This window comes from Giardia intestinalis, chromosome 4 (genome assembly GCF_000002435.2).
Source record: "Giardia intestinalis strain WB C6 chromosome 4, whole genome shotgun sequence".
Classification (NCBI taxonomy): Eukaryota; Fornicata; order Diplomonadida; family Hexamitidae; genus Giardia; species Giardia duodenalis.
The window spans coordinates 1,549,378-1,562,216 of record NC_051859.1 but is presented as its reverse complement, the minus strand read 5'-3'; the positions used below and the strand labels follow the sequence as shown (position 1 = coordinate 1,562,216).

The following is a 12,839-nucleotide window of genomic DNA, read 5'->3' as shown; positions in this document are numbered from 1 at the left end:
ACCTTTGGTACTTGTAGCTGGGAAGGTAGAGCTCCTAGTTTTCATCGACTTTCTAATCTGTCAACGCTTATCCCCGTGAGGTATTGAGGCGCGAATTCCCGGCCATGTAATGTTGCTGCCCTATAGTACCCCGTGAAGCTACTAATGAGGGAGGTGGCTGAGAGACCTGAAGACCGCCCGGTACCGGCACTGGTCGTGAGCTAACCTCACTCAGCGGGATCGTGCGCGGAGCACCCTGGACGTAATTGGTGGTTGGGATCATTTGAGTATTGGTTGGGTATGCTGCGTAAGGACCCGGAGCAGCTGCTAGCCCAGGGTAGTGTTGCGTGGGGGTTTGAGTTTGAGGAAAGCTTTGTACTGGCACAGTGGCTCCTCCTGAAGAAATGATACGTTGACCCCCTTGGACGTTTTCAACCGTTCGTTTATAATATGCATATGGCTCCCGTTCCACGACTTGCTCCATGACCAGGACGGGCTCATCATAGGTCACCTCTCGTATGTATGTAACCGGCTCTTGAAACACAGTGCGTTGAATATATTCCCTCGGGATCTCCCTTACTATCTCCTTAACAAACTCAACAGGCTCCTCCCTGACTATGCGCGCGGGAAGTCCAGATGGCACTTCTATAACGTTTTCGCTAACCACACGCGCGTCCTTGTCCAAGTGCGGATTGTATTCGCGCATAGTTGTTGTGTTATAATTGCCTTGCGTAGCTGTCTGATATGATGGGTGTACCAAAGGGGCCTGATAGGATTGTGTTCCAGTGTACGCTGGAAAGGAGGTATTGAGGCTGTGCGGACCTGGTGCCACGGTATTAGTGCGATATGTTTGTACATTCGCCGATACTAAATGAGGATTGTACATCTCACTAGTTTGCTGGGACGTAGACACCTTGTTCTGCAACGTCGAAGCCGGGGTCCCTGAACCCCCCTGGACAAATGAGTCCTGTTCTGGTACGCCCCTATGCAGAGGACCGCTTCCTGGAGACATGCTTACGACATGGTAGCGTTTAATGTTATCACTGTCCATGATGCGCCTGTTTTTCCTCTTAACTTTTCAAAAATATTTTACTAATCTGATTGTGCAATGAATTTTAAAAACCCATGCTTCCCCAAGCAGATCCCCAAGCACACTTGCTCAGAGTTGATGCTATCATGAATCAGCATGTGTACTGGTCGGGTCTGCGTGACGATGGCGAGCCACCACTAATAGTTGACTTCGATACCCTCGTACGTGATAAGAACACATCCAACGAAGTAAGCCAGTCCACTCGCGTCGCAACAGAGGTGTTTCTAAAGCCTGATAACATCTTACAGCTTCTAGATCTTGCTTTTCCTCCAGAGTCTCCTTCAGATTTGACGCCGTTAGCCTTTGACATCTTTTCAGCTTTTCCATCCAACCCTGCTATAATGGATGCATGTTTTAGTAGTGAGGAGATACTTGTAAGAGTGTTCACTCTGCTTCATTATTATGTGAACTCTCCCGTCGCCTCACCCGCCTTGAACTCCGCTGTCTTTAAGGGCAGGCAGGAGCTTATCGACGGACTTTCTCTTTTCATTCTCACAGGTCTTAAGAAGCAAGAGAGACTGTCCTCTGTAATTGATCTCTTTACTAATGATAAAGCCCTACTCAATAAGTGGCTTGCCTGTATATGCAATAGTAAGGCCCAGGATGTCTTTCTGTTCTTCCTGACGAATTATCAGACCCGCACTGATGCGATGACGAAGAAGATAGCCGACCTCTGTGCCTCCCATTGCGTCATACGAAACTTTGTCCGCGAGGTTGCAGGTATTACGCTTCCAGACATGACCGGCACTGTTGTTAGCGCCGGTACGAAGAACAACGATATGGATCGCTCTAAGGCCACTATGGAGGATAAGCTGAAGAGCTTTTCTAGGCTTGCCATCGGCAACAAGATATCCAGCTACACCCGGGCAGAAGCATACTCCACAATATTGGCCACTATTTTACGCTGTAATGTCCCCTATCTATGCGATCAGATTTTTGACCACTACCGCCTCATCCTTGACAAGTATCTGTTCATCTCTACTAGCTCTAAAAGTATGACCGAACTAAGTGACATGCTAATGACATTGAAAATATGCGGCCAAGTTATCATTCATATGTTGAGGTACCTTGTGGTGCGGTCTGTCGCACTTCACTACAAGGAATTCAGGAAGATTCATAGCACACCCCAGCTATCCGACGAATTCATCAAGGAGCGTAACGACTATTTCAACACTGCTATTAGTCATTTAATTTACTCTATAGAGGAAGAGGTGAAGTGCACCTCTGTGTCTACTGAGAATATAGATGGAGGCAAAACACTAGTCGCTAAAACGCGCAAATATGAACTACAACACTACGATAATGAGGCACTTGATGAATTTGAGGCAAAATACACTCACAAGTTTATTACTATAGTTACCACACTCGCCGAGGCCTTGTCGTTCATTGACAGATGCGCCTCAGAGAACCGAACTACTACGGATGACCAGGTTAGCAGAGCTCTCCAAGTCGCCTCGTACCTCTATCTGTTCTATACTAGTCATGCGATCGGTGTAGCGAACTCTTCCAAGGTGGTTATGCAGTTCTTTGACGATGCCGGAGACACAGATGATGTACAGTCCGACCTTGCTTTACGAAAGATCGTACTAATGGAGGAGACGTCAATAGGAGAGTTTATGTGGTCCGACATGTACACCGATACGGTGTTTTCAGTGGATGATGTCATGAACTATAACTATGGGGACTGTCTCAACTGGAAGCAGCTCCCCTTAATCATTTCTCCGTTCTTCCTGTACAGTCATATTGTGCGCTCAAACAGGCTCTGTACCATTTTGAACATCATGAGAAACTACAAAGAAAGCACGGTAATTCAATCTGTAGGCGTGCGGATCATCAGCGGAATTATTGAACTGGGTGTGAGCCTGAGTCCTAAGAACACATCGCTATTAGAACACACCATTACTCGCTTGTGTTTGTTCTATTTAAAGGACGTGAAAAAGAACGAAGATGAGGTGCCTTGTGAGCTCAGTGCGGATAAGTCTAAGCTCCGGACCGTGTCTTACGTGGTAGCTCTTAGGTCCATATTCCGCGAGACTATGAGGTTCTGTACGAAGGTAAATAGCATGATGCTCATGGCCATAAAGTACGACTATTACGCTGTCGACATGGACTGCCTAAACGATTATATACCTGATGCAGATGCTCCTGTTCTAGTACCCCGAACCTTCGCAGAGTTCCGAGAGTCTAAAGATATCAAGTATCCTAAGGCCCACGCCTTACTGTGCGAACACAGCCTGTTCGCCAAATGCGTAGAAGCGCTTATCCACGAAACGGATCTACACACGCCTTTATCAGACGAGGCTCCCTACTCACTCAATGCCAACATGACAACTGCGTGGCTGTAAATTTTAACCACCCGTCGTGAATGCATTTCCGCTTCTCCTTGACTGCGGGAAAGGGGAGCCTGCTCTACTCGATTCTCCGTACCCACCCAGAAGAACAGTGGTCAATCCTGCTTCAGTATGATGGCGTACCTGATTCTAAAATTGATCTCATCTGCTATCATAGCAAGACGCATGTACGTATGGATCGCACTTCTCTATTCTCCTCCATGGATTTTGCTGCAACAGGGGTATTTGTCATGGATGTCATGGCTCAGCACATTTTGGACGTCATAGAACAAGCAGGCGGAAGTCAGTCTTCATGGCTTAACTTTTACCTGATGAAGCGGGACCGCTACATGCTTCAGGTTCTTTGTGCAGGAGAGAACCTTCTTCTCAGTGGTCTTGAGTCAGGAGGGAACTTCACTAAAGTTTCTACACGCTATGAAATCCCGGTAACGTACACAAAAGGAAAGAATGACAGGACAGACGATGTCATCACGCGGCTGCGCAACCTCATTATGCATCTATCTCTTCAGTCTTGTCAGCACGTCGACACCAACGGCCGGCAGAGCTCATTACCACATTCCTTGGAGTCTCCTTCAATCTCCGATAGCGTTGTAGACGGCGAAACAGTAGAGCAGGCTGCATACAAAGACTTCCTTGTGCCAACTGCGAACACTTTGTTGGCAAAGTTGTTTACTACGTTTTCCACGACGGTTGATGACAAAGGTTTAGGCCTCACTGTCTTTACTAAGGCAGAAGATAGCTCTACAATGCTAGTAGCGCTAGGATTATCGTCCTCTTCCCTGTCCTCGACACTCAGATATAAGGTTCCCATGAAAACGAGGGACCAACCATCGCAGGTGTCATGCACTGTTCACCCGAAGAAATTCATCCGAAACTTTGAACGCCTTTTTAGCTTAGCAATGTACCTGGGATATCGATGGAGCTACTCTATTGTCGTTACGCGGAACTTCGTCATTCTTTCTCTCTTTTGCGAAGAGACACAGGAGTTTGTTAGATGCGCAGTTGAGCGATTATACAGTTAGAGTATCCCAAAGTCATCGTCGTTCTCTTGCAAGTCGTCTGCTTCTTCATAGTGGTTTGTTTCGTAGTCTCCTTGGCCTAGGCTACTACTTTCATTACTTTCGTTAGTATTTTCGTGTCCATTGTCATCTCCACTCCCTGCCTCGTCGTGAGTTATGCGTAGGACGGCTTCATCTCCAGAGCCGCATATATCTCGCTCCATGTCTGCAGATAGAAAGCCGGATAAAATGTAAGTAGACTCTTCCTGTCTAGTTACTTGTGCCAAGTGTTTATAAACCCTGTACAACTCACACCTTTTGCGACTCTTTGATGTACTCATGAATTGCAGTAAGGAACGGGACGGCAGTTCTCTCGGAGGATACAAGAAATGTCTCTGCATGCCGGTCCTCTAAGTAGCTCAAGTACTCCTCCGTTACTGGTAGTCACGCAAGTACAGCCACTGAATATAATTTTCTCCTCTAAAGTTCTTTAAAAACTGAATTGCATCGACTGTTTCTCTTGCTCAGGCAGGCCAAAGCTTCTGGAAGGCGGCCAGAAAATGCTGCGTATAGATTGCTGCTTCGCAAGGGATATGTGGCAAAGCATGCTACGGCTCGAAGATGCAATACAAAGCCTTTTCACAAGATATATGAGCAACTGATCCATAAGAACTTATCTATTTCCGTCCATAGCGGCTTGGATAAGATTCGCCCCCATCCGCATTCTCTAGCCGTGGTGACCACCACGTCTGATGGGCACCTGTTTATCAAACGGGAGCCATTTTCTCGCTCATTCCACTTTGATGACACAGTGTACACATTAGGCCACAAACCGTCACAACTCACTGCATACTTGAACCCTCCTCGTTTCTGCGTTGAGCAGGACACCACGGAGCTGAACTTTAGCCTTCCCAGTACTTTGCAACACACTGACCCTTCTTTCAAGCTGTCACTATCCCAGTCAGATACCTCGGGATCTGCGGGGAAGATGTCTACGGTTGAGGATGTGGTCTCAACGATATTGTCTGACCGTAGTCAAGGAGCCCACGGTGGAGCGCCTTCTTGCCATATGTCCCTGGCTCCGGCAACGAAACCAATTGCGAGAACCATGACCTCCTTGATTCGAGGGAAGAGCACAGGAGTTGTTGGCTCGCCCCTCCGTGTGTACTGTATCCCTCCTCCTTCACGAACCCATTGTAGGGTAGTACCTCATCGTGCTAAAAGCGCTGCTTGCTCTGTACAAAGACAGTGTTCACCCGGCACCTTTTACCCCCCTGTTCACCAGCAGAAGCGGCCTGAGCAGGAGTCTTTTGATGAGGTATCTCTCCTTTTAGATGATCAATCTGTTAGTAGTTCGAGGGACAATTTGTGCACACACAGTGATGATTCTCTAGATATCCCCATTAGAGAGACCGCCAGGGACTTAAGCGAGAAGCAGGAAGATGCACAAAGTTGTAGATGCTCTCAGATAGATGTCTCGAGCCGGACCCCGTGGACTACCTCCTGCACAGTTCGTGACTTTGGTATTCGGGAGTACTCTAGAAGGAGAGTCGTAAACGACGGTATCAACCAGTTTGTCGACAATCCATCTAATACAACTGCTGACCCAACCAATGCATGTAAGGGCCAGCTTCTGAGTCCACTGAGAACTATTTTATTAAAGCGTTCCAAAGCTACTGCGATGCCTGGTATAATTTACGAACACATACCTCGCAGCGTATCGGCAGTACAGATAAATAATACACCATCATCGGAATTTTCACAGCAACGTCTTCTTGTAAGCCAACCTGATTCCAATGGTCGCATTCCTCTCACTCTTGTCACAGACATACCACCTATTGACCCAAAGCAAACGTCTACTGAATACAGGAAGAGCACCGACCCAAAGCTGTCTCCGTCGCATCATCAATCGGTCAAATCTTCTTTAGATAAGTCTATGAGTATGGCCACTCTATTCACTTCTTTACCGGATATGAGTTATTCACTCAGCAACCTTACACAACAGGAGAGAGTCACGCGGATATTTGGCCCGCAGACAATCAGTAAGGGTCGAACTCGCGCCATAAGGGATATCATAATGTCTGGCTCGCAGCCTGCTCTACCCTACTCCTCATCTCCTACTCACCCTAGTGATTTTTCACTGGCTACTGAGGTAGGACCGCCTGCACCTCCAGATGGCCCCCCTTCTTTGAGCTCTTCTCACCGAAAAAGACTTACTTACTCACTATCGAATACTGCACAACAGCGAAGCCAAGTATTAAACTACACGCATTTTGAGAGCAGAAGTAGATCATCTCCTTTGCAAGATAAGGACTTTTCTGTGGAAAGTGTATACAAAATTCTTCAGCAATATAAGTCTCAGCATAACCAGAACTTAGAATCACCGTTTCATGATCTACACACGTCCAGCAAGTCACTCGATAAGGTGGTTAGTCCCTTTGCATTATCTAAGCAGGCTACTCTAGCTATCAGTGCTCCCCTGGAGCAGACTATGCGGAGTCACGAAGTCAATCTATCTTCTTCCCCCCTCTCACATATAGACATATCTATCGACTGCCCTGGACGGCTTTTACAGTGCCTTGATCTTCTCTCTGAAGGGACCACCTCTCTGGCAGAGGACCCTAGTCTAAAGTCTTCCTCATGTACATGTACACACAGTAAGGATGCAATACCCTTTATACAAGAAGCAACAAATAAGGCGGGTCGGGAGGACAGTCAGCTTAGAAGCCTGGTCACCGCAAGAAGCTCTGTCAAGCAGCCACCTCGAGCTTACCATAAGCGACGCACTCTTCTGCTGCCATCTGAAACAAATAGTGATGAATCTAGCTTTGATTTGTTAGCAGGAGATAACGCAATCATGCTTACCGACACGTCCGATACAACTCAAGTGCTCCCTTCGTCAGACTGTCTATCTGATGCTCAAGTAGGCTATGGAGTGTCTGCTGAGTTTCACAGTCCTGACAAAGATCGCTTGCTACCACAAACACCGCGCAATGAGACAGTGAAGCTTACTTTACTCGAGGTTGAACAGGAGCCCACTGATAGATTCAATCAGACGACAAATAACAAGATAGTTGATTCTCGCATTGGCTCACTTGCTTTGCCAAACGCCTCCACAATCTCCACTCCAAGTAGATCTGCTGGCCCCAGTTGTGTTCGCTCTTCCAAGCATTCCACTCCGAGTATTCTTCCTCCGGTGGCAGCCCTGGAGAGCATCAGGAATTCTAACTACGCTCCCTATGCAGCTACAGATGCAGCTGCACACCTTATGCGCGCCAGCACCACTGGTCACATCTATTTTCGATCATCTACCCCAACAGAACAGGACAAGGCTTCGTTTACTCAATATCTCATGCACCCAGAGAGACACAGAATGAGGTCAACGCTTGCCTCCAACAAGGGGGCCAGTGATCCCGACCGTACCAGTACATGGAGCTCCCGAGCCTCTGACACAAGCATGTCTTATGCAGATTACAAGTCTTCTGCTAGAGGCACGCTTGCGGTACCTCGCCTTCCCAGATATCTTCGTTACAATGAGTTTTATCTGGAGCGCATGGCCGAATATGGCCACGCACCGGTAGATACATCAGATTTGGACTACCCGGGCTCCAGTCATCAGCAGAGGTCAGGAAGTGAAAGCGATGAGCACTCATCTATTGCAGATCTGTCGTGGAATACCCAGTACTATCTGATGAACCCTTCTTCACACAACAAGACGGTTGAAGAGATTTATAGACTTGCATCTAAGCGGCCAAACAATATGCTCAAAAAGTTTCTTGAAGAAAAGCGCATTATGACTCGTCGAAGGGCGCGCTTTCGGTTTGAAGTTATTTGCATTGTGGCCAAGGTGCAAACACAAACGGCCCCTGACGGAGCAATCAGCAAGCGAGTGATTTTTGATGTTTGCTAGCATTGGTTAGTCTTACGAACCTCCAATCCTCTTATTTTAATAAATATAATTTATTTGAATGGATGCTTCAGCAAATCGAGCACATTCTCGGGACTCATGCGGACGCGTTCACTGAGTGCCAGCGTGCCTGCAGACACCTCCATGCTAGCTACGTTGCTCATTATGCGGCCGCTACACCTTTTGCAATCACAGCTATAACCAGTGCCCACCCCGGCCACTCTTTGGTTATTGCCGGTACCCGCAAGGGGACGGTCCATGCACTTTCCTTGAACAGCCCCACGCCTGCGTTAACCCTTCCCTCTTTCACAGAGCCGGGAACGCTGGCTCCCGCCTCCGTTTCTGATCTGGCATCTCTAGGGAGATATATACTGGCAGCACGGGGATACACGCTTACGACGTGTTGCATGGACAATCTCCATGCACAAGACATTCCACTTCACGCTCCTATTTCATCTCTGTCTACTGCTCCGGGCGATCAGAATACAGTTCTTTTAGGCTTCACAAATGGCACATTTGGCTGGGTAGACCTCCGCTCTAACAAGCTTCAGTTGCACGAGATAAATAGATTTGGCTCTCTGTCTACTCGCACTTACTCTCTTGACAGTGTACCGAAAATAGAGCAATGCCCCAATAATGCAAAAGTGTGTATAAAGCAACACATGGAGACATCAAAGCAGGTCTTTATATCGGTAGAAAGGCCAGGCACCCCGGCTAGGATATGGGATACTCGATCAACTTCGTTGCTTTGTAACCTAGTCGAGCCGTCTGTGGAAAGCGGCAGTGTCCTGTGGGGAGAGTTCAATAAGACGCACCTTGCTGTACTTTCATCCAATGATGCTGTCTTCTTTTACAATCGCAGGAATAATTACGTGCTTGAGTATTACTCACGCATAACAACGCGACACAGCGCCCGATCTGTTTGGATAGACGATTGCCGCTTGATTGCTGGGTCTTACTCACGTATGCGGGAGACAGATCAGCGTGGGTTCCCGATTATTGTTGTCCCAGAACGGCCAAAAGATGATATGGAGCCTTTAGGGGAAACGCCGGTTGAATTAGCTTATGAGTGGATTAATTGTCCATTCCAGCACGGGATGTCGGCTCTCTACCCTTTCTCTTCCAGATCTCTCCCCACACTAAATACCTTCTATGGTGTAGCAATGGATGACAGTATATGTGTGTTGGATGAGCGGCCAGAGAGCCCTGTAGCGCGAGCTCAAGGGTCAGAGGAGAACTATTATAACTCTGGATTTAAATATTGTTCTGATAGACCTCTGGGTTTGCTCAAAGACCCCTCTAATCAAGAACAGGGCGTTTCCTCCATCAACAAGCTAGATAGCTACTCTGTTAACATCTCTAACACCGTGGACTGGACTCTGAAACGCTGGGGAGTTCCCATGAGCATGCAATCATCAAGTTCCAAACCCTTCTCTGCCAGCATACTTGACAGTTTGTTATCACGCACCAATATGACCTTCAGTACGCCAACACTATCATCGTCTCTTTCTCAAAGCGACAGGTTAGGTGCATCTCAAGATATACACAGGAGACACAGACGGAATGAATATACTTGTTACAGCTATTCAAGCACATGCTGTATCAGCCAGCTCACACAGGAGAAAGAACCAATGTCAACAAGTCCTCCTCTGAAGCTGGATCAATCTGGACCCAGACAGTTTATTCCTTGGCAAGTGCAGGATGGGGAGTGCCCCCAAAAGGAGTGTCTGGAGGTGGACAGCTTCTTCGAGAAAGAGGATCCGGATTGCGCTCAGCAGAGTGTTTGCGAAATTAACTTTGATGATAGCTAGTCTTCTCAAGAAGTAGCTCACCGTATTCTTTAAGGCCAAAGAAGCCCAGAATATTCTCTGCAGCTCCCTGCAATAGGGTTCTACATTCGGCATCTATCGATGACTTACTCGAGAACATCTGTGTTATCTTATCTATCACATCAAAGCCCTGTAGAGACTGGCAGTAGTCCATCTGGCTTCCCACCAGCTCTGCGCTTGTACCATGAATTATATTCCCGATGGATATGTCGCATCCTTCTTCTGACAACTGCGAAAGTTTAGTTACTGCAGAAAATGACTTAAGAGCTCGTCCCAGAGAGTCTGTGCTTGTTAGTAGGAGCGAAGCTGGCAAAGAGCTTTCCTCTATCTCATTTGGCTGTTTCAGTGCATTATTTCGCTTAGAGAATTCAAAGAGCAAGAGCCTCAGAGCACCTGTTGTTTGAGCACAAGCGTGTATTACTGTGGCTATAAACAGCTTCTCTCCCTTTGTAACAGACTCGCTAACTGACCCATTTGCAGAAAGTAGACACTTCCTTACTACGTGGTCAGCATAGCTATCGCAGCATAGAGGAACACAACACAGAACCTGCCTGTCTGCGGATTTAGAAATGGTATCCACTAGGCTAGTGAGGGTGAAGAAGACTGGCTCTGTGAGCTCTATCTTATGGAAAAAAATCTGACTGCGATTGTTAAGTGTACTTATCAGGCAGAGTGCTTGCCTGGCTGTGAGTCGGTGGGAGATTTCAGTCACAGCACGGAGTCCAATTATAAAGCCCCCCACTGTGGCCTTGTGCTTCTGAAGAGAGCGCTCGATAAGCGTGGTACCCACCACATAAGGTGCCTTTTCTATTGCGCTAGAGATGGACCGGGCCTTCAGTACATGCCACGCACTCTTACCCTTGATTGTTTGCAAGGTGGCTATGTCGTCTAACCAAAGAACGGAGTCCAGTAGCTCTTGGGCCTTACTGATGATGATAATCTGAGATGTATTTTTAATCAGTGGAGGCAGAGATGCAAGGGATAGTATGTGATAGTAGCGAGACTGCGGCTGCCCAGATGGATACTGCAAGAGAGAGATGGCCTCCTCCAAAGACTTTGGTATTGATTTGTGGAGGTTTGATAGCAGATCTCCTGGAATAGGTTCTTGGCCGAGAACATCTGCAAGAAGCCCGGACAACGATGTACTGGCGATACGGCTTGTGCTGGCAATTGAAACAAGACCTGTGTTATCCGGGTCTTCTGTTATGGTGGTGTGCGTGGTTAAAGCCAGGGTAGAGCTTTGTTCCTGACTCTGGTCAGTAACTCCTTGTAATGTGATGTTGTTGGTGACAATATACAACAGAAGATCACTCCTTGATGCAAGAGAATCGGCAAAGCCTTTACTTATGTTAATAATTGCATGTGCATCTGCGAAAGTGTTCAGCTGCTTGGTGGCTGCATCTCTATCCGAGAGAATGAGTGCTTGAAGATATGGCACGGCAGTATCAATGAGAAGAAGCTGGTTCGACTCTAAGGCGGGCGAGACCTGCATGAACATGCGTGTTGCCTTAACTAATTTCGTTAGTATTGCGATAATCAAGTTGAGCTCAGCCCCTAGAGATGCTGACTGTGGCCTGCTGGTTTGTCTAAAAATGAAAGTGTGCACTTCAGCATGTGTGAGCATAGCTAAGCACGTGCACATTCCACGCAGAAATCGTTCTGCGGCCCGCGTGCACATTGTCATCACAGTAGCCAATCTGTCTAAAAGTGTAAAAGCCCAGACGTCTTGCGCAGTTGCGTCACTCGAAGAAATCGAATGAAACTGGAAGATCCAGGTGAAGAAGCAACTGGAGAAAGCAGCCATGAATGTGAGGTCACTAGTAGACTCCACCACATAGGTGACAAAGGCACCTATCCACGAAGTAGGCATAGAGGATGCATCATAGGGAAAAACTTTTGTCAGCCGTTGAGTAAGTACTTCTAGTGTAAATGATTCTAGCAGTGTAGATGCCCGATGGCCCTCACTTTCTAAGCTGGTTGCAAACACACGAAAAAAGTCCCGCGAATGGCATGCTAACAAGTGCGCTATAATATCTGTGGCTACAGAAGTGTTGCTAATGGAGATAGACGCTGAAAGGGTGGCATATTTTCCCCTACTACAGAGAGTATCCACGCCGCTTAACAATGTTTCTGTATTTGGTGTGAAGAACTTGGAAGAAAGGCAGCGCTGAATAATAAAGTCAAAAATGGGGCCTTTGGGGAGATAACTGTCTAAGGTTCTAATGAGCCCCCTGAGCCCTATAGATTGTGAAAGCGAGATACATGCGCTTACAGAGTAGCAAAGCATAGAGCAAACGATTTCGCTTGCATGTCCTGAGCTGTCAATGTCACGATCACGGGGCCTCCCGTGCTCTATGCTCAATTCTGATAAGGCGCCCCGTAGCGTCTCCCCAAGAGCCTGGACGCAGAGAGGAAGCCGGATGTGACAGGACAGTAGGTCAATGCACCTCTTATCAAGAGCAACAAGGAGATTTTGTATGCTGTCCTTTGGCACACTTTCCGCACTAAAGATGACCTGCAAGTATGTGCTTAGTGCCTCTGCCTCTAATTCCAAGGAATCATCAGGTATATCACTCACCTTTTCCATCACAGCCTGGACAGAGCCTGTTGGGTCAATATGTGCATCAACGATAGAAAGTATCGGCATTAATGATTAAAGATTGAGGCTTCATTTTTTGAATACTT

The 12,839-nt window shown here is 47.3% G+C and overlaps 7 protein-coding genes across 7 annotated transcripts; 4 read left to right on the top strand and 3 right to left on the bottom strand.

Annotated features, from left to right (window-relative positions):
* Positions 1-67: 67 nt before the first annotated feature.
* On the bottom strand, positions 68-1,030 carry GL50803_00101326 (uncharacterized protein; the record flags this gene model as incomplete). The annotated part of the gene is made up of 1 exon (XM_001704381.1): positions 68-1,030. One exon carries the CDS (start codon positions 1,028-1,030, stop codon positions 68-70), a length of 963 nt encoding a protein of 320 aa, XP_001704433.1.
* Positions 1,031-1,104: 74 nt separating this feature from the next.
* Positions 1,105-3,414, top strand: GL50803_009573 (uncharacterized protein; the record flags this gene model as incomplete). Its single annotated transcript, XM_001704378.1, has 1 exon — positions 1,105-3,414. One exon carries the CDS (start codon positions 1,105-1,107, stop codon positions 3,412-3,414), a length of 2,310 nt encoding a protein of 769 aa, XP_001704430.1.
* A 20-nt stretch (positions 3,415-3,434) lies between these two features.
* On the top strand, positions 3,435-4,442 carry GL50803_009571 (uncharacterized protein; the record flags this gene model as incomplete). Its single annotated transcript, XM_038046424.1, has 1 exon — positions 3,435-4,442. The coding sequence occupies one exon, from the start codon at positions 3,435-3,437 to the stop codon at positions 4,440-4,442; it is 1,008 nt and encodes a 335-aa protein (XP_037902017.1).
* GL50803_0014989 (uncharacterized protein) lies at positions 4,439-4,819 on the bottom strand (the record flags this gene model as incomplete). Its single annotated transcript, XM_038045806.1, has 1 exon — positions 4,439-4,819. One exon carries the CDS (start codon positions 4,817-4,819, stop codon positions 4,439-4,441), a length of 381 nt encoding a protein of 126 aa, XP_037902016.1.
* Positions 4,820-5,406: 587 nt separating this feature from the next.
* On the top strand, positions 5,407-8,328 carry GL50803_0014988 (uncharacterized protein; the record flags this gene model as incomplete). The annotated part of the gene is made up of 1 exon (XM_038045805.1): positions 5,407-8,328. The coding sequence occupies one exon, from the start codon at positions 5,407-5,409 to the stop codon at positions 8,326-8,328; it is 2,922 nt and encodes a 973-aa protein (XP_037902015.1).
* Positions 8,329-8,390: 62 nt separating this feature from the next.
* On the top strand, positions 8,391-10,136 carry GL50803_0014987 (uncharacterized protein; the record flags this gene model as incomplete). The annotated part of the gene is made up of 1 exon (XM_038045804.1): positions 8,391-10,136. One exon carries the CDS (start codon positions 8,391-8,393, stop codon positions 10,134-10,136), a length of 1,746 nt encoding a protein of 581 aa, XP_037902014.1.
* On the bottom strand, positions 10,117-12,801 carry GL50803_009565 (uncharacterized protein; the record flags this gene model as incomplete). Its single annotated transcript, XM_038046423.1, has 1 exon — positions 10,117-12,801. The coding sequence occupies one exon, from the start codon at positions 12,799-12,801 to the stop codon at positions 10,117-10,119; it is 2,685 nt and encodes an 894-aa protein (XP_037902013.1).
* Positions 12,802-12,839: the final 38 nt, after the last annotated feature.